Source organism: Pseudochaenichthys georgianus, chromosome 1 (assembly GCF_902827115.2).
Source record: "Pseudochaenichthys georgianus chromosome 1, fPseGeo1.2, whole genome shotgun sequence".
Classification (NCBI taxonomy): domain Eukaryota; kingdom Metazoa; phylum Chordata; class Actinopteri; order Perciformes; family Channichthyidae; genus Pseudochaenichthys; species Pseudochaenichthys georgianus.
In genome coordinates this window covers 22,497,199-22,515,899 of record NC_047503.1, presented here as the reverse complement: position 1 = coordinate 22,515,899, position 18,701 = coordinate 22,497,199, and the positions used below count along the sequence as shown (strand labels likewise).

At 38.1% G+C, this 18,701-nt stretch overlaps 2 protein-coding genes across 4 annotated transcripts; one reads left to right on the top strand and one right to left on the bottom strand.

The window, feature by feature from the left end:
- Positions 1-1,492: 1,492 nt before the first annotated feature.
- Positions 1,493-7,219, bottom strand: aptx (aprataxin). 2 transcript variants are annotated; one of them, XM_034078352.2, is made up of 7 exons: positions 7,090-7,219; positions 6,149-6,195; positions 4,854-5,132; positions 4,660-4,719; positions 4,338-4,564; positions 2,363-2,466; positions 1,495-2,260 (listed from the first exon to the last, which is right to left on the bottom strand). In XM_034078352.2, exons 1-7 carry the CDS (start codon positions 7,217-7,219, stop codon positions 2,106-2,108), a joined length of 1,002 nt encoding a protein of 333 aa, XP_033934243.1. In that variant the 3' UTR covers positions 1,495-2,105. The 2 variants fall into 2 exon arrangements, with proteins under 2 accessions (XP_071058920.1, XP_033934243.1); XM_071202819.1 differs by lacking the exons at positions 6,149-6,195; positions 7,090-7,219 and adding an exon at positions 5,258-5,384 and having other exon boundaries at positions 1,493-2,260.
- Positions 7,220-7,314: 95 nt separating this feature from the next.
- dnaja1 (DnaJ heat shock protein family (Hsp40) member A1) lies at positions 7,315-17,429 on the top strand. 2 transcript variants are annotated; one of them, XM_034078203.2, is made up of 9 exons: positions 7,315-7,405; positions 8,744-8,906; positions 9,286-9,481; positions 10,103-10,207; positions 12,594-12,821; positions 12,916-13,030; positions 13,571-13,686; positions 14,282-14,382; positions 14,708-17,429. In XM_034078203.2, the coding sequence occupies exons 2-9, from the start codon at positions 8,775-8,777 to the stop codon at positions 14,939-14,941; spliced, it is 1,227 nt and encodes a 408-aa protein (XP_033934094.1). In that variant the 5' UTR covers positions 7,315-7,405; positions 8,744-8,774; the 3' UTR covers positions 14,942-17,429. The 2 variants fall into 2 exon arrangements, with proteins under 2 accessions (XP_033934094.1, XP_033934152.1); XM_034078261.2 differs by lacking the exon at positions 7,315-7,405 and adding an exon at positions 7,933-8,078.
- The last annotated feature ends 1,272 nt before the right edge of the window (positions 17,430-18,701 follow it).

Here is an 18,701-nt window from a genome sequence, read left to right as displayed (position 1 = left end):
GGGTATTTGGGTTCAGTCTGTGGACAGTGAAGCTTGCCCGGCTACTGTAGAGATGTGCTCTGAAGCGAGAAGAGGTGTTTGAATGACGCATGCGTTGTGGCGCAGGCTACTTATAGGGGGTGATTTCCCCTGACGCTGACGTCAAGATCACCAGCCAATCAAGATTGGCGTAATGAGATTGATGCTTCTGTTTGCTCCGCGATGAGGCGCATCCCATAGTGAGACATCGAACGGAGTGTTATGAATGAGAACCGGTGGCGTTTTTTGGTTTTTCGGAAAAAACGGAAAACCAAAAAACCGACGTTATTCAGTTTTTAAATCAAAACGGGAAAACAGATAAATCAACGTTTTGGTTTTATTTGTATGATTTACGGATAATCCAGTGATGGGAAAACGAGGTTAAGGCGCATTATGAAGGAGGTGTGTGTGTGTGTGTGTGTGTGTGTGTGTGTGTGTGTGTGTGTGTGTGTGTGTGTGTGTGTGTGTGTGTGTGTGTGTGTGTGTGTGTGTGTGTGTGTGTGTGTGTGTGTGTGTGTGTGTGTGTGTGTGTGTGTGTGTGTGTGTGTGTGTGTGTGTCACACTGGCATCATTTGTTTTCAGAACATTTGTTTTTCTGCAATTAAACGGTTGTCTCCTGTGCGCTCCTCTTCCTACTTGGCGCACTGGTAACTTTCTCGTGCGCACAAGAGGCTGAGACGCCGAATCCCTCGGAACATCATAAAAGCCATTTTCAACGGTTATCTGGTGAAAGATTAACTAGGCTACTGGATGAAATAATATGACTGGTATAGGTGCGAACATTACACACTTTTTAAAAAAATATTATGATACAATATTTTTATATATTTATAATTCTGCAAATATTACGATAAACTCACAGCCATTTCGCGGCCCGGCAGTAACACCTCCGGGGTTGGGAACACCGTTAGAGCGTGGTGCTAATAAGGCCAAGATTGCAGGTTCGATACTGGCCATTTATCCTTTTTGCTTCTGACTTTTTTTTTTTCATCGGAGGAGTTACAATTGAACCAATGTGTACAATGTATCATTAAATTATTTCAGCAGGAATATCATATGGGAAAGCTCAAATCCGGGAGCTGTTTGTAAAGTCCTGCTCACATACAAACTGACACTAGATGGTGACAGTCAACCAATAATGCTGCTCTAAAGCCACAATAAGCATTCACTAATGTTGAACTTATTCTGTATGATGATCCCAATATTCAATTTCCTATATTTGTATTTAATTCAATTAAGCAAATATTTGTCACACTGTTACCAGTCCAACAAATCTGGTTGGCCGCCTAAAAGCAAAAAAGATTTTGCAGCAGTGTAACATAGCTTCTTCATTAGTTGTCAAAAAAAATTTGTAAGCATATGTAAGTATTGTTTGCATTGTAGTAGTGTTATTTAATTTTTTTAAATAATGACAAAAAACAAAGTGACGAATATGGTCATCATTAGGTGACAACTGTCTTAAGGAATAAAATCCAACTCCAAGTCACCTTTCACTTGAATAAAACTGTCTTTTTCCAAACACTGGTATTATTACCTGTGAGGTAATGCTCCAACCCTTCTTAATGTCTCTTCTTATATCATAATTCATTTAACGACATATTTGACAGTGATACTTCATACTCCTCAAAAGCCTTTGTTAAATTCACAACAGAATAATAATCTCCAAAGCTTTTCAGACTGACATCATGCTTTATACAAGGGTGTGTACACAGTTATTGCACTATAAGAGAAAACATGCCATCATTTCAATACAAATTTGAACCTCGTATTTTGTTTTTAGAAAACATTTTAATAGAACATATTTAAACATATGAAATGTTGAAACAAAATACAATATTTTGGCATTCTCCAAACCAGAGAGTTGGGGGTTTGGTTAAGGAAATCTAACATAAATTGAATTTGTTCTGTTGGTTTGTTTGTCTCTTGTGTCAAAAAGGATTATACGTGTCTTACATGTGTCTTTCTAGTTGAAAATACAACTTCAGCTACAACATAGAGCACTAGTCACTTAAGAATCTGAACAAAAAATTGCCCAATTGACTACATTTATAAATGAACCCAAAATTGTTCCCTTTGAGGTCACTTTCTTATCTGGGGAGGTGAGACTTCAGGTGTTCCTTTAGTGCTGGTATGGTGGGAAGCTCTTTACGACAGATGTGACAGCGGAGAGGAAGTTTCAATAACTCGCTGGTTCCTTCTTTGACGGTTACTTTCCCATCTGTTTCCAGCATCTGAATGACATCTGTAAATAACAAAAAGTGTCAAAAGAGATATTGTAGTTATAGAAACAATTTACCACTGTGATTCAAGTCGTCAACTTATAAGATTTGCAATTTGTTCTCACCTTGGGAGTCCATGAAATAGTCAGTTGTGAATGAGTTCCAGTGTTTCTTGTTCTTTAAAGAAGGGGAGTCAAAGTCTTGGCTGATCACATGCAGGTGTACTTGACTGTAAGAGAAAATATACACAACATTTGTTAATTTCATATACATTTATAGCAAATATGTATTAACCATTTTGCTCATTAACTATGGGGTCAAATGTTCTAAATGGGAACCACCATTTTTGTTTTTGGTGGTATTGGGGTAAATGAAATGTGTACACCACCAACAATGACTTCTGATTTCTGTCTTAAGTAAATGAGCAAAACAGGCTTACTTTTGATAATAATATTGTATTGCCATTATGTGACCTGCTTTGTACCTGCTGTACAATGTAAAGCAGAGTGAGGCCAGTGCATTGATACTGCAAATTAAAGGGGACATATCATGCTATATTTGAACAATATATTGTAGGGCCATACCTATATAAAGTATATAAATATAGTTTTTTTTTCAAAATACCAAACAGATCCTGCATTTTAGCCATGCCTCATTTCGCTCTATTTGCTCTTTCTAGCGCTGTTTTTGCAGGGGGCTGATTCTGTGAGCTGGAGCTGACCACGCAGGAGATGGGAGCGTGCTCTGAGATCAGCTGCTGGGCTGTCAGAAGAGGGGGAGAAAAAGAGATCTCCGTCCTCCGTGTTTTATTCTTATAGAAGTAAGAAGAGAAGTAATGGGGCAGAAACCCTCCTTTTTACGCAGCGGTCCAGACATAGACATCAAACGTCGACACATATTCAGTTGCCAGTTACTTTGGCATTAGGGCAGGGATATCTAGATACTTTCCAAGGTTTGACATAATGAATTGTGCTACTTTTAAAGCAAGCAACGATGTTTTCAAATCTGTAATCAAAAAGCTCCTCAAAAACGCTATCGAAGCAGTTCCTGCCGTTGCTACGTTAGTTCAAACAGTAACAACGGACTATTTTTCTTAGCGGATGCATGTCAATTTAAATAAATACATACAACTATTTTTTAAATCAATAAAATAATTTTCTAAATCCATAAAAGCATTTCAATTAATATTGGGAGTCATATCGTTACTTTGTTGAGAATGTGGCCAATGTGACAGCCTGTCTGTGTTCTTTTCCCCATAATGACTGCGTCGCTGCACATTATCCCTTACATATGATTATATAGAGTCATTATTCATTTGCTTTAAAGCAGGAGGCGCAAACACTTGCCTCGGGGAGGGAGAAAAAGAGCCACAGCGGAGAATAAACAGAAGGGCAACCATGGCAACCATGCGCGGGAAGTCTTCTTCGCTGCTTTTGTGGCAGACTACAGCGCCACTTACAGGCCTGGCATATGTACTACAGCGTCTCCAGCGCTGTCGAGCGGCAATGGCCGGCCGTGGCCCAACCTCTCATTCCCCTGATAGATGGAGAATTGACCACTAAGCGGAGCACCCCTTTTGTGACGTAGAAAATAATTCAAATCTGGATCAGTCTGTATCAGATCCGTTACAGCCCCTTTTTTAGAGATTTGGGTATAGAGGAAAAGAGAGAGGGTTGCATTTTCTGACACTTGGTGACTTCCCTGACCGGGAACACATATTCATGTATAAAAGATGTACAAGAGTGCATTTTGCATGATAGGTCCCCTTTAAAATACTCAAAGAGAATTAACTTGGGTAAGTGTTGAATACAACAATAAAAGACCATTTAAAAAAGGGAAGAAACTATTTCAAAAGGAAGTAATCACAGAAAATAAATCTAGACTGGTAAAGACAAGGTGGAAAATGATAAATGCTTTTGGTTTAGCCAAAGGCAGCCGTTCTTAAACTATTCTGTTACTGTACTAGCTTTAACAGATATCAGTGGCTGTCTATAAGTGAAAAGGCATGATGTTAACAGATAATATCCTGTAGAAATAATGCCGGTAAAATACAGTATTTTAAATAAATCCTGAAACACCAGCCGGGTCCTTATTACTTACCTCATACTGGGGATGGCATGGTACCCGGTGCGGAAGCGTAATGATGTAGCATCTGGGCATTGTTGAACCATCTGCTCAGCGACTTGATGCATGTGTTTCACCAGATCGCAGTGCTCTTCTCGCAAGGCTTTCAGGCTGGAAATGGTCTGCCACGGGAGGACCAACCAGTGGTAGCGAGCTTTGGGGTATTTATCTTTAATGACTACTACTTTATCATCCTTATACACCTAGAGAATGAAGACAGTTATTTGATAACATTTGATAACATCCAGATCAGTAAGTATTATAGCAACTGTTATTTTGTTTTTTTTATAAAAGCGACCTGCATCTTTGGGTCTTGCATTGAGGTCTTCAGGCCTTGGCTCCAAGGTGCAAAACTTTCCTGCAAAAAATGTAACGTTATGATTTTTTTTCTGTGTAACATACTCATACCAGGTCTTAATAAAATGTATTCAAGATAATTGACATTTGGAAGTAATTAAAAAATATATATTTCAAAAAGGTTTCTTCTCTCACTGTGTTTTTTATGTTTTCTCCCAGGCTGTCTGGCACAGAGGTATTTTCTGTCTGTTTGGCTGCTTTCACACTCAGAGCCTCTCTGTGGCTCTCTCTCTCCTCTGAAGCCATCTCTCGGGGTGTTTTGTTTCCCCCGTGGCCCCCGGTGGTATCCTCCTTGAACTGTACAGTGTATGGGTAGAGCTGGTTGACAATATGAAGCTTCTGTCCGGCCTTCATTTTGACCTCACTGTCCTTACCCACCACCACAGAGTCTATGGATGTTGGGTTCAAGCCCAGCTTGGAATAAAGACAGAAAATGCAGAGTGATAAATAGAGAGTGGTGGATTAAAAGCAATTTATCAGACTGAGCATACATTACATTACATGCTACTTGTTAGACGCTTTTATCCAAAGCGACTTACATACTCAATACTGTGGACAATCAACCAGGGACACAACGACATGCTGACTGCAGTGGGGTTAGAACCTGTGACCCCCTGATCCCAAGACCAAGGCTCTATCCACTGCCAAAGCTGGGGAACAATAGTCTTGCAAGGGGGGGGGGGGGGGGGGAGAAAGGAGAAGAAGGGGGAAGAAGGGGGAAGAAGAAAAAAGAGGGAGAAAGAGAGGAAAAAGAGAAAAAGAGGAGAAAAAAACGATTCTCTTGCTCCCTGTTTCCCTTCTGCATGTAAAAGTATTTATATACAGAAGTACTTTTAATAAAGACCAACAACGTATGCGTTTGTTGAATAATAACACTTGTGTTATGCAGTTAACTATTCACACATTTCTATTAAATATTATATATTTCTAATAAATATTAAGTAAAACGTATCTACTTCTTTCAAGTTTATTACATACAATTATTATTTTCTTTATCAGGGATAGTTTTGAAGTACCCAATATGGACCTGCTCATGGTTTGTGTGCTGTGGATAAACACTTAAATGTAACCATTACATTTAATATGAACTAAGAAGGTATTGGTGTTATAATGTATTTCTTTTAACAAACCTATAGAAATTCTAAACATAGCACTCCACTCAATTATTGGACAGTCACGAACTTGATAGAACCAAATCTTTATTTTAAAGTAGTTCAACTTAATAAAATGTAAAACAACCCATACAAGTAAGTAAGGTGCAGTATAACAAAATAACAATCTAAATGAGTTTTAACATCAAATAAACATTATCATAAACTTAATAAAATATATACATATCATATATATAAATAAATATCACGTATCACATCACGCCTCCACAAGCATTCAACACAATCATTGCATGAGTTTCAAGCTGACATGCGTCTTACCTGTTTAACTTTGACATAACCCTTGTTGCATTCTGCTTTCAATTCAACTGGTTGGGAAGGAATACAATATGTACGGATTAAAGTTTGAATAAAAAAGAAAAGTATATGACAATTATTTAAATCGCAATGTACACAATGAAATTAGAGAGGAATATGTGTTTTGTGTTATTGTGTATTTGATAGCCTGTAACCAGCTTTTGATCGTATTATGTGTACTATGTTATACACTGAGGTGTACAGTTACAAAGTACATTTACTCAAGTACAATTTTGAGATACTTGAACTTTACTTGAGTATGTCCATGTTATGCTACTTTGTACTTCTACTCCACTACAATTCAGAGGTAAATAATGTACTTTTACTCCACTACATTTATTTAGTACATAAAGTTACTTTACAGATGTTGATTAATGATGTGCAATATAATAATCACTTAAATCAGACTTTAGTTACACCTGGAGTAGATTCACAAGCTACCCTGCAGAATACAAAGTGATTATCACTAGCTGCCGATTTACCAGCATTGATAAACACTGTAATGCATCAATAATTATAATCAAAACTTATAACAAATATTATTCTAAAATTGACCAATCTGTATTAAAGAGAACTTGTACTATTTTTATTTTAAGGATATTGTGATGCTAATACTTTTGTACTTTTACTTGAGTAACATTTTGAATGCTGCTGAGTACTCCTACACTCTGGTATTTCTACTTTTACTTAAGTACACAATGTTACTACTTGTGCCACCTCTGGTTATACTGCATTGTATAATGTAATATATGTCTGTTGGAAAAAACTATGATAAACAATAACCCATGGTGGAAGCATGACATTTTTTTTTTATGGCATTTCACTATTTGTTTACGTTTGACTGATGATGTTAGCTAACAAAAACGATGCATTCAAAAGAAATGTATCGTTTTTTGTTACGTTACCTTGGTGCCGAGAGCATTTTTTGTCTTTAATAGTCGTCTCTGGACCTCGACCCAGGACCACAGTCTGCAAGTGAGGCAGTCGGATGGGTTTATGATTGCCATCCTCGCTGATAAGCCAGCAAATCGGCATTTTAGCATATTATGTGCGATTTTAACAGTCACAAAACGGCTTCAGCCCACGCTTTGTTTTGGTGAGCCGGGTCGCAGGAAATAGACGTCACTGAATCAGCTTTTTGTAGAGGCGAGTTGGAAGCTTCTGGAAGAGCCTTTCTGTAAACTGAGGCTGTAAGGATTCAAACTACTGTTTCCATACAAGGTGAGGAAATGATAATGTACTTAATATGGTGTATATATCAGCTTCACAGTTTATTCAGTAATTTGTGGTCAGAAAAAGCATAGAGCTAGCGTGTTAGCATTAGCCATGCTATCAGGGGTTTGGCTAGTACACGATGAAGTTAGCTTTATAATCGTAGGCTTAGCCTCTGCATTTACGTTGTTGTGCTTCTCTTGTTGTGAATCAGTGTGTTAAGACACAATAGCAATTGACTCTTCGTTGAACATACTTTCACATTTTTGAATTAATTATATTGGTACAAATTAAAAATTACAATCTTGATTACGTTTTGATCAACATAGTTAGAAAAGCTCAAGTGTAGTTGTTGACGAATGGCACATCTGTTAAGTTTCGTAACTGCATCGTACACGTTGTGAGGCTAAAATGTAAATGAGTGGCGACCGATCCCCCGTGTGTTCCTTTTAGCTTTTCACTTAAATGCCTAACCGGAAGCTTCGAATCTGAAACTAACTTCAGCGTGTCATGTAAGGGCTAAGGTAACGCTAGCTAAAGTACGAACAGTGATATGACTCATTGCCACTGTCCTCACCATGAGCAGTAACAGGTAGTTGTTAAGAATCGATTATTACCTCGTGTCAACCAAAAATAAACTTGTGGTGGACACAGTGCGTGGCTGAGCCTCTGCCTCCCTGATGTGAGGAAACCTTTCATAACAATTGACGTGTACAAATGAGTTTGTGTTATATTTAAACCTTAATGGCTTTTTTTCAATGTCTTCATTTTAATCGTTACATTTAATCTCAGACTCATGTTAAACATATTAAGTATTTCATCACAATCAACTGTTATCCACATCACATGATGTAACTGCTACTGATCATTCTCCAGAAATGGAAAGCGAAACTAGGGAACCTTTTGTAGGATCCACCCATGATCTAGCGAGCCAATAGGCATTTCAATTGCTACACCTAGCTATTTTAGAGATGTATTGACATACAACAAATAAAAAAGTGCAAGAGAATGTTTGAGATGTTGCAATTAATGTTAGAATAATAAAAAGGCATAAAGCATATATTACAATTTAGTCCTTTTTCAAGCTAACTACAACCCTCACATGTTCACATCCAACAACATGAGGTCCTCTCTCACAGTTCAGCCAGATGATGATGTGCTTTGAATGTTTTTTCATGTTTAAAAGAATGTCTTCCTCTTGTCACAATGACATGGTGCAGGCTCGTACTTTATTGCCATGTTGTTTCTCTTTTATTATTAATACTGGTAGGCACATTGTGTAGATTTTGAAGGTGTTTAAGAGCTAAACACTAACTAAATGTATGATATGTTTTCATCTTTCTTCAGATTTTCCAAGGTTTGTCGGTGAAAGAAAATCATGGTGAAGGAAACGGGCTTCTATGACACGTTGGGTGTGAAACCTAATGCCACTCCAGATGAACTGAAAAGGGCCTATCGCAAACTAGCCTTGAAATATCACCCCGACAAAAACCCCACAGAAGGAGAGAAGGTAAGACTGTTTGCAGTCCTTTTTCTTACATAGAAAAGGATACATATGTTATAGAAATGTCCACATTTATTGGTAAGGGTAGCATTCTTATACTTGAAATACAGCCTTATTAATGTGCACGTCTGAAAATATTTCAGGATGAAAGATATTAATACATTGATCTAAGCAATCAGGCTTTTCTGTCGTTTGGTAGATTTTATCAAAATGTTCTTTTGCCATTTGTCGAGGCCATATAAAAAAGTACTTAAAGGGCTATGGTATAATCAGACCTCACCTATTAATTGTGCACACGTCAGCAAGGTAGATAACTTGTATATATTACATAAACAATTGTATATGTTGTAATATATTATATGTTTTTTCTTTATTTGACATGTAGTTCAAGCAGATCTCACAGGCATATGAGGTTTTGTCAGATGCCAAGAAGAGAGAGGTGTATGACCGTGGGGGAGAAAAGGCTATAAAGGAAGGAGGGTCTGGTGGAGGAGGGGGTTGTGGTGGGAACTTTGCATCGCCCATGGACATCTTTGACTTGTTTTTTGGTGGGGGTAGTCGGATGCACAGAGAGAGAAAAGGTAAAAAACATTTAAGAATGAATCCTTAAACTTGCATAATGTTTTTAGCTAAGATTTGATGTGTCGGTTTTTCTTGTCAGTGTTATAAAGCAATAATGTTTTTCTTCTTGGCCAGAGCCTCTTCTTTTAACTAGCATGAAGTTGAAATATGGAACACTTAGTTCATTTTTGGCCAAACAAATTATGATTATTTTCAGAATTGATTAATGTGTGTTTCTTGTTTTGTCGGATCAACAGTCAAAACCACACAAATATTCTGGATATACTTTGCCATGAGACCAAGAACTGTAACCGAATTAAAGCCAAAACACAGGGCTGTGGAGAAAGCATGATCAATGAAGTCCTAACTGGCTGCATAGTAACTTATAATTGTATGTGTGACCATGCGGTTTGGCTATAAAACCTCCTGAGCCTTAATAGAGAAGTAAACACACAGCTGCTCTCCACATAATGCCCAGTATCATCTCTCATCCCAGTTTCTCTTGTTCTGTAATTAGGATTATTAGGATTTATGTTAGGTATGTTGAATGTTATTTGAAGGAAACTGATACAAGGAGTGTCTTGTAAAAATCTCTCCAACTGTCAACCTTATTCCAAGAAATCTGATTTGTCCCGTCCCAGGAAAGAACATTGTTCATCAGATTTCAGTGACGCTGGATGATCTTTATAACGGAGCTACAAGGAAACTGGCCCTTCAGAAGAACACTATTTGTGAGAGATGTGAAGGTATGTCTTCCGCTATACTTTCTGTGTACTTGTAAGTATTTATCACAGACCTTGTTATGTAATACTAGGACTGCAACAAACGACTAATTTGATAATCGATTAATCTATCGATTAATGAAACGATAAATCGACTATTCGGACTTGTATGCCTTGCACAATTTCTCAAACGCTCTTTAGCCATCAACTTTTAGATTTAGCTTGAGGTTGTTTTAGGCATGTGGAAACTAGCAATGAAGACAATAAAGATGAATACTTGATTCAAAAAGACATATATTATTAAATTAACTAAACACATTTTGAACAAAATTAACATTGCTTTTTATTTAAAGTAAATAATATTTCACATCAAAAGAAACAACAATGTTTTAACAAATTGTATTAAATAATCTGATGACAGAACTGTTAACAGAATAGCTGAAACTTTAACAAACTAAATAACTCGGTTACCTCTAATCATTAACCCATGTTTGTATAATGTAGTTAACTCCGTGTGTTGCTGCTAGCATACATAACACCTGACGTGGAAACGTGACTCGTGGATAGAGCTACAGCGCTACTAGAAAGACAGTCCAACCCGGTGCATTCCTCCGTCTGAATGTGGAGCACTTTTGCTAAATGTTTAGAGACATTGCTCGTGTTACCGCCCTTACATGCTAAACTCTTATTGCGCTTTTGGCAACGAGCATTGTCCACCTCAAGACGGGTAAAGTTTAACTACACCTCGGAGTGTGTTCTCTCCGCCATCTCCGCAGTGTGTTGCTGCATGTAGCAGCTGCGTGTGTGTAAACTGCCCCGCCCCCTCGCACACAGACGGGGGAGAGATCTCTCGTCTGATCGAAAATACACCATAGACACATTTGTTTGTCTTTTTGCATATTAGAAACGAGTTGGCGACACTATGACTGCGATATAATGTTTTTGTAGCAACAATACATGACATATATTTTTTAAATGTCTCCAGTACCAATAAAAAGACCAATAACGTTGGAGCTTAACGGCGCGTAAAACACACGTGATGACATCACCAACAAATCGACGACTGAATTAGTTGGCAACTAATTTGGTAATCGATTAAGTCGATTAGTTGTTGCACCCCTAAATACTAGAACGCTTTCAAGCAAACACAGACGAAAGCAGGCCATGAAAAGCCTCTTTGTTCAATCACAAACACCTCAGTCTTATAAATGTAATCCAGTACTCGCTCGCCATGACACCACACTTTATTATATGTGCCGGACCTTGAACAGAAAGTGCCTTCATCTTTGTCATCTTGTGTTTAGTTTATTTGTTTATAGTGTCGTGGACAGTCCCCATTGATCAACTGTCACACAACACAGTAAATGGGGCAGCTTTAGCAAACATTGCTAATTTCCAGCTGTTGTCCCCGGCCAGATGATAATGGTCACCCTTAAAATCACAATACATCAACAGCATTAGTTATTAAAAAAAAGGATGAAAGACAAGTAGATGCAGGTCAAAGGATAAAAGAGAACAATAAATTGCAAACAACACACGTTCCTACATACATGTCAGATACAGCACATCACAATCACATAACAGAAACCAGGGGCAACATCCATGATCACAACATGTAACTAGGGTGACCAGGTTTCCCGCTTTGTGCAGCATTTTTATAATTTGTCCCACAAATGTAGCCGATGTCCCGCATTTGATTGACAGTCGCCCGTCTTAAAGGCTTTTATACAAAGGTGTGTAGAAAACGAGAGGGCTATCATCCCCATTAGCTGTGTCAGATGTCAATCAATCAACAGAGAAATGTATTAAATTATGGGTGGAGCCGGTGGAGTTATTGTCAGATTTGCCAGATTTTTTAAAAATTACTCCCAGAGGTGAATATGTTTTGAAGAGATGCTTCCCTGTAACTCACAAAAAACGCCTGGCCCATAAAGAAAATATCGATCTATGGATACATTCCTCCTGAAACCAAAATAACTGAGGTAACAGCAGCTGATTTAATAAACGTTTAGCACACTGTGCAGCAATCGGTTGCACAGGTCAGCAGACTGTGGCAGTAAAATAGCTCCGGTCATTCTCTGGTCATAATAATTTGTTATGTTAATTCCATTCAAAACAAATATATTTAATTCCTTCACTTGCATAGTTTGTGGAAACATTAAACCAAAGTAAAGTGTTATTCATGTTTATAAGCTTATAGTTTCATAGAAATGTTGTTAGATAGACATTTATATAAACATCTAATCTAGCTCTTAGCAATGCAGTAACATGTCCCGCATTGTCCCGCATGTTGCTTGTTGGCACCTGATCCCCCTACATGTAACACACACTCTATATCCAACACAGACAAGTGAGTGCAGGTGTAGTTCTCAGTGAACCTTGTGTGCTGACTGTTTATTTCTCTCGGCAGGTCGTGGGAGTCGGAAAGGAGCGGCCCAGATGTGCATGTCCTGCCACGGCACAGGGATGCAGGTCCGTATGCACCAGCTGGTCCCAGGCATGGTGCAGCAGGTGTCCACCGTGTGCCACAGCTGCCAGGGCCAGGGCCAGAGGATCAGCCACAAGGACCGCTGCAAAACCTGCGTGGGGAGGAAGATCATGAGGCAGAAGAAGGTCCTGGAGGTCCACATCGACAAAGGTAAGAGATTGAAGAGAGAGCTTATCTAAATGTTTCTCTGACTGTCTGACCAGCAAACAAGAAAAAACAAATACGGATGATTTAACTTCCACAGGAATGAGAGATGGCCAGAAGATCGTTTTCCATGGAGAGGGAGACCAGGAGCCGGGCATCGAGCCAGGGGACATCATCATTGTCTTGGACCAGAGAGAACATTCAACTTTCACAAGGTAATATTTTCTCTTATCATGTGTCTTTTTTGTTTGTATGCATATGAGTCAAGGGTTTTATTAACAGAGTACGAAAAATTTGAATAAAACATTGCAGGTGAAAGACACAGAATGTAAGGTTAAATATTGTTCAGTGAAATACAATTAAATGCTGTTTGATCTAGTGATAACTATTAAGATAATACAGTAAATAAATTCTAAGATGCAACCAGATGAATGAGAGATAGTAATTCTAAGATTCTTGTATGGTCGATTAATGCAGCTTGTAGAGGGAATATATATATACCTGGTTTTTGAATACTCAAGTGGTATATGTCATAGTTGAAGCATCAATTTTAAACACCAGATGTCAGTATACATCTTAATAATAACCCAAAGCCTCATTTTGCATTGCTGTTTGAAGTTAAACACAATCGAATTCACATTGCTTTTAAATCTTGACCTATTAGTAGCTGATTTTGTACCCTGTGCTACATAGCAACACGCTAACATCACCTTGTTTTTCCTTTCCTTTTTTTCTACTCTTCTTGCTGTCATCAGGAAAGGAGAGGACCTGGTCATGTCCATAGAGCTACAGCTGGTGGAGGCTCTGTGTGGTTTCAAGAAGCCCGTTCAGACAATGGACAACAGAACTCTCCTCATCACCTCAAACCCTGGTGAGCCAAAGCATTTCCTGCACCAGGATTACAAAGAAGAAAAAGAAACATCTGATTAACATTTGAAATGATATGCATCAACATTTGTCATAGTTAGCAGGGCTGGTTCATCTAACAGACATCAGTCACTCATATAGCTGTTAGCTGTCACACACACACATATGCAGCGGAATGAACACTGCTGAGTCGTGAGTGTGTTTGTGGAGAGTTATTCATTGCACTCCACACTTCACTGTATTGATGCTCCACTGATGTTGATCAAATATATGAATGCCCAGATTTAGCTAATTAACGGTCTTTTAAATCAGTCAAACTGTTGTGCAAATAAAACAAACCGTTAATGGTGTGATCTGGCCGGCTAAGACAACATGAAACATCTCATTTCTATTTTTTCCAAATTGAAAGATGATGGTACATTACGTTGCTAAGTCAGTCAGTGTAAAAAGTTTCAAAAACACCTGATCTTTGCTGAAAACAATTAATAGGGTATGCCCTGGCCCCGATGCATTCATATGGGATTGGCAACATTATTTAAAATGACGAGAGAAGTGTTTCTGATTTTCCTGCCTAAAGTGACCCATTTCCTTAATCACAGGGGAGTTGATCAAGCCTGGAGACACAAAGTGCGTTGTGAATGAAGGGATGCCCATGTACCGCAGGCCGTTTGAGAAGGGGCGTCTTATTATTAACTTCACGGTAGGAAGACTAATATTCATATTCATTGTCTTTCTTTCATTCTTTTTCTCTCTTTTTTTTTTGTTATATATTTTTTTCATATGCTTTTCTTTCTGTACAAGACAATAGATTGATATGAGCCTAATAAGCTGTGTTCTCATGAACTCTTGACAATCTTCAGAGAATCAGATTTGCACATTGTCTCCCCCACATTGAACATATGTCTCCGTCAAAGTTATAAAACCTAGATTTGCTTCACTTATGCCTTTTTAATTTACTTAACAAAAATAATCTCAATACTAAACGGACAAGGCTGAGGAGTTACAAGTTTGCTGTTTTCCTACAGGTGGTGTTCCCGAAAGCCAATTTCCTCTCCAAGGACAGGCTGAAGGAGCTGGAGCGCTTCTTCCCAGAGAAGCCGGATGCAGAGCAGCCAGAGAGCATGGACGACGACCTCTACATCTACGCCGACCTGGAGGACTGCGACATGGAGAAGAGAAGAAGAAACAACCATCAGTACTACTACATGGAGGAAGAGGACTACGCCAGCCCGGGGGGAGTTCAGTGCCAGACGTCTTAAACAACAACTGGCCTCCATCATCCCTCAGCCCGACCCTCATCTCTACAGAAAGGCACCTTTTTGGATTTTTGTGCACTTTTTATTTAATTTTTTCTCGTAAGATAACAACTGTTGAAGTATTCTGTCAATCTGAATCAGAAAAAGGTGTATCAACCCCCTCTTGATATATTATTTTAATACTGATTGAATGGAGAAGAGTATCCTGAAGCTCCTGGATTCAACTCCGATCTGGGAGAATGGGATTCCTCTTCATCTCTGGGACTTTTATTTGTTTCTTTTTTTCAATCACACTGTGATAAGAGGCGAGGGGTATCACAGAGGCTTAAGAGAGACTTTTGTCTGAACAAAGACTGCCTGCTTTTTATGCATTTACACTAAAACAGATGCCAATATTAATATGAGAATAATCTTTTTTTATAGTGTTGCTAGATCAGCTGTTGTTGTGAACCAATTATTGGTGACTTGTTCAATCCGTTGTAAAGACCCAATCTTCAGATGATGGTGAGGGGGGGGGGGCATTGAGTTGAAACATTTCTGCTGTTTGACCCTTTCAAGGGCTATTTTCTACACATTTCTTAACAATCTTGAAAATGTGGCAAGAAGACGTGAACTGCGACTAAAGGTGATAATGATTCAGGCATGGCAGTATTTAGGTTTAAGCCACTAATGTAGATTATCCAGACATATATTAAAGTTTAGTTTAATATATAATGTTTGAGCTGCATTCTGTTTTTGTTTTTGTTTGGATATAAACAACACAGTTAGATATGAGCCAAATAAGACATAAATAGCAAGGTAGGAAACCGGTTAAAAAAAAGGTCAACAAAACAGGTTGGAGGTAAGAGGGTCTTAAAGACGTAAGCTATGTGGATAACGTGGATTCAGAAATAATATTTAAACATCATTCTGTGTTCTTGATTTGATGTGGTTCGGGGCTTTTATTTGGCAAACAAGTTCTCTTAAAACTCAAAGAACCTGCTTCTTAAGACGGGTCCAAAATGTCTTCATGTCTTTTCATTTTAAAAAGTGTGCCAAGTTCCCCCACAAGTTTTACAAAAAACTGTGATTAATGTTAAATTGTGATTTTAAACATTGAATCTTCTTGAGCTTATTGCAGGTATGTGATTTTAAAAATCATTAGAAAAAGAAAAGAAAAAACCTAAATCTGGATTTTAAGGCCCCGGCCACACAAGGACGAAAACGGCTAAACGCATAGGATAAACACAATCGCAAAAAAGTTTCCGTCCACACGCAATATTCACCGGATAGTGTCTGTCCACACGAGATAGCTCCGTTTAGCTCCAACCGCTGGAGAAGCTGCAGTACATATGCAGGAGCCTGTACGTGGCGCTGTAACATCCTCCACAAAAGCAGCGAAGAAGCATGGTTGTCATGGTTGCCCTTCTGTTTATTCTCCGCGGTGAGGGCCGAGGGAAGCGGGCAGAGTTTTTCGCCAGTCAACGTGTATTAAAGTTGAAATCTTCCGACAAAATTATAAAAGTGCCGGTCAAAGGTCTTCTTTATTATTTATTGAGCTTTAAAACAAATGAATAACGACTCTATATAATATAATAATAAAATACACGGATAAAATACGCCTCTCTTTTTCCTCCCTCTCTTCGGACAGCGTCAGTGTCTGTCTCATGCAGCAGCTCATCCAGTAATGAGTGACCCGGCCGACAGTAAAAATAAACATATTTATAACTAGTTTAGGTAGTTTGATAGGTGCATCACAGCGGGAGGAGCTGCAGGTGAGCAGAGCTGCGTACCTCCGTCCTGTCAGATTAGACTTCACTCGCGTTTAGGTCCATATCGAGAGAAAGATAAATAATCTGAATTCAGTGCACAGTTTACTTTGACGCGGGGGTGAGCAGCAGAGGTGGGGAGAGGCGGGGCTATTGCCTCATCATTATCAGAAAACGATCGTATAGGGCGTACACACAGAGCCGTTGGACCCCCCAGAGCGTTGCGTATGCCGTTCTATCCACCTTGGGACCCGTTATCGTTACCGTAGTCGTTTAGTGCCGTATTCTGTCGTCCTAGTGTGGCCGAATGGTCTACAAAACGGTAACGGAAACGACCGTTATCGTCCTTGTGTGGCCGGGGCCTAAGTGTCTTCATTTCATATTTTCCGCCCTCAATGTTTTGCCAAACGTGTTGTGGGGAGGTTATTGAACTCTGAGCTTAAGCCTCTTTAATGTGTCTGCCTGTGTAAAAGCCTTACCATAACTTAACTTGAACTTTTCAGTTTGGTTTTTTTCAGTGATGACTTTGCCTTGGATATTGTAAAACATGACTATGCTCATCGCAAGGGAGATTCCTTCAATTGTTGAAATCGATGCAAAATAATGAGTACTCATAATGTCAGTGGAATCAACTGAAATACGTGTTGTTAAATTTCTAATGATTGATGCTATGTGTGTGTTAGGACCAAACATAAATTATGTTCATGTTTTCTAATTAAATGCCGTTTGATGGTCTCTCTAAATTGTGGCGTTACTGTGAGTGATGTTTTATTTTCCTGCTTTTGGTGTTAACTTCTCCTGACCATGGTTTTCTTTGCTAACTCATTTCGCTTTATTTCTTCTTGCTTTTTATTTCTGCTTGCCATCAGCAATGCCACAGAACATTACACACATTCTACAATAGAGCTGCAACAATCTATTGGTAGGAAATTATTTTATTTACTGTTTATGAATATGTACTAGTATAGTCAATTGAATATCGTTTGACTTTGGACGGACGGTTCAACAACAGTTTGAAACTTCGTATTTATTTTGTACAGACAAGCATATATTTTGTTTCAAATATATTCTATCATTTTGTTATTTAGGTTAATAAAAAAATAAATATATATATTTCCTCTGCATTTAGGAAACATCAGATTCCTTGGTGAGGGTTATATATTTTTTTTTAAATGTCACAAACACTGGAAATTATAAAAGATCTTTAATTGTATTTATATTCATCAACATAACTGGCAGTATTATATATAACAATAAAAACAAAGTACAGTGTGATGAATAAACATTATTATTGCAACAATAAAATATGGATGATAGTAAATAGATAGAAAAGACTAAATACTGTAGTACAAATAATAAAAACTGGTCGGCAACGGGCACCTGATGCACAGCAACACATGTTAGAGTCAGTGCAGCAGAATGACACATCTTAACATGTTAAATACATTTATTATATACACACAGGATACAGAATGTGTCACTGGAGCTCCATTGAGGTTTATCGTTAGTCATCATGCAGATATTCACTAAAAACATTATTGTAGAGCCACATTTAGACAGTTCATGAGGTAGCATGCGGGGAGTACAGAGGACAAAACACATTTCTTCTGAATTCAAGTTAAAAAAAGTATTATTATACACAAAAGGTGACAAATCATTTACCTGATATTGTTTGTTTAAGCCCAAACTAGGCATTTTTTCTTATTAATATGTCGACAACAGTTCACCAACATGCATATGTTTGTCTAATAAAGACAGAAGACATGAAAGTGAGAATATAAACTGAACTGGTGAAGTTAGGTTCACAGGAAGGAGGTGTGTGCAGCTTTTAAAAATCAAAAACCTTACAGATTATAGAACATCTATGAGAAAAATATTGTTTGAATTGACAAATATTTCGTAAAAATATATCAATTAAGACCCATTTAGAGTAAAAACATTAGTTTAAGACTTTGCTTAAAGAATCATTTATGATATTCCTGTGATTTTCTTATTGTCAAATGAAAAGACCAAAA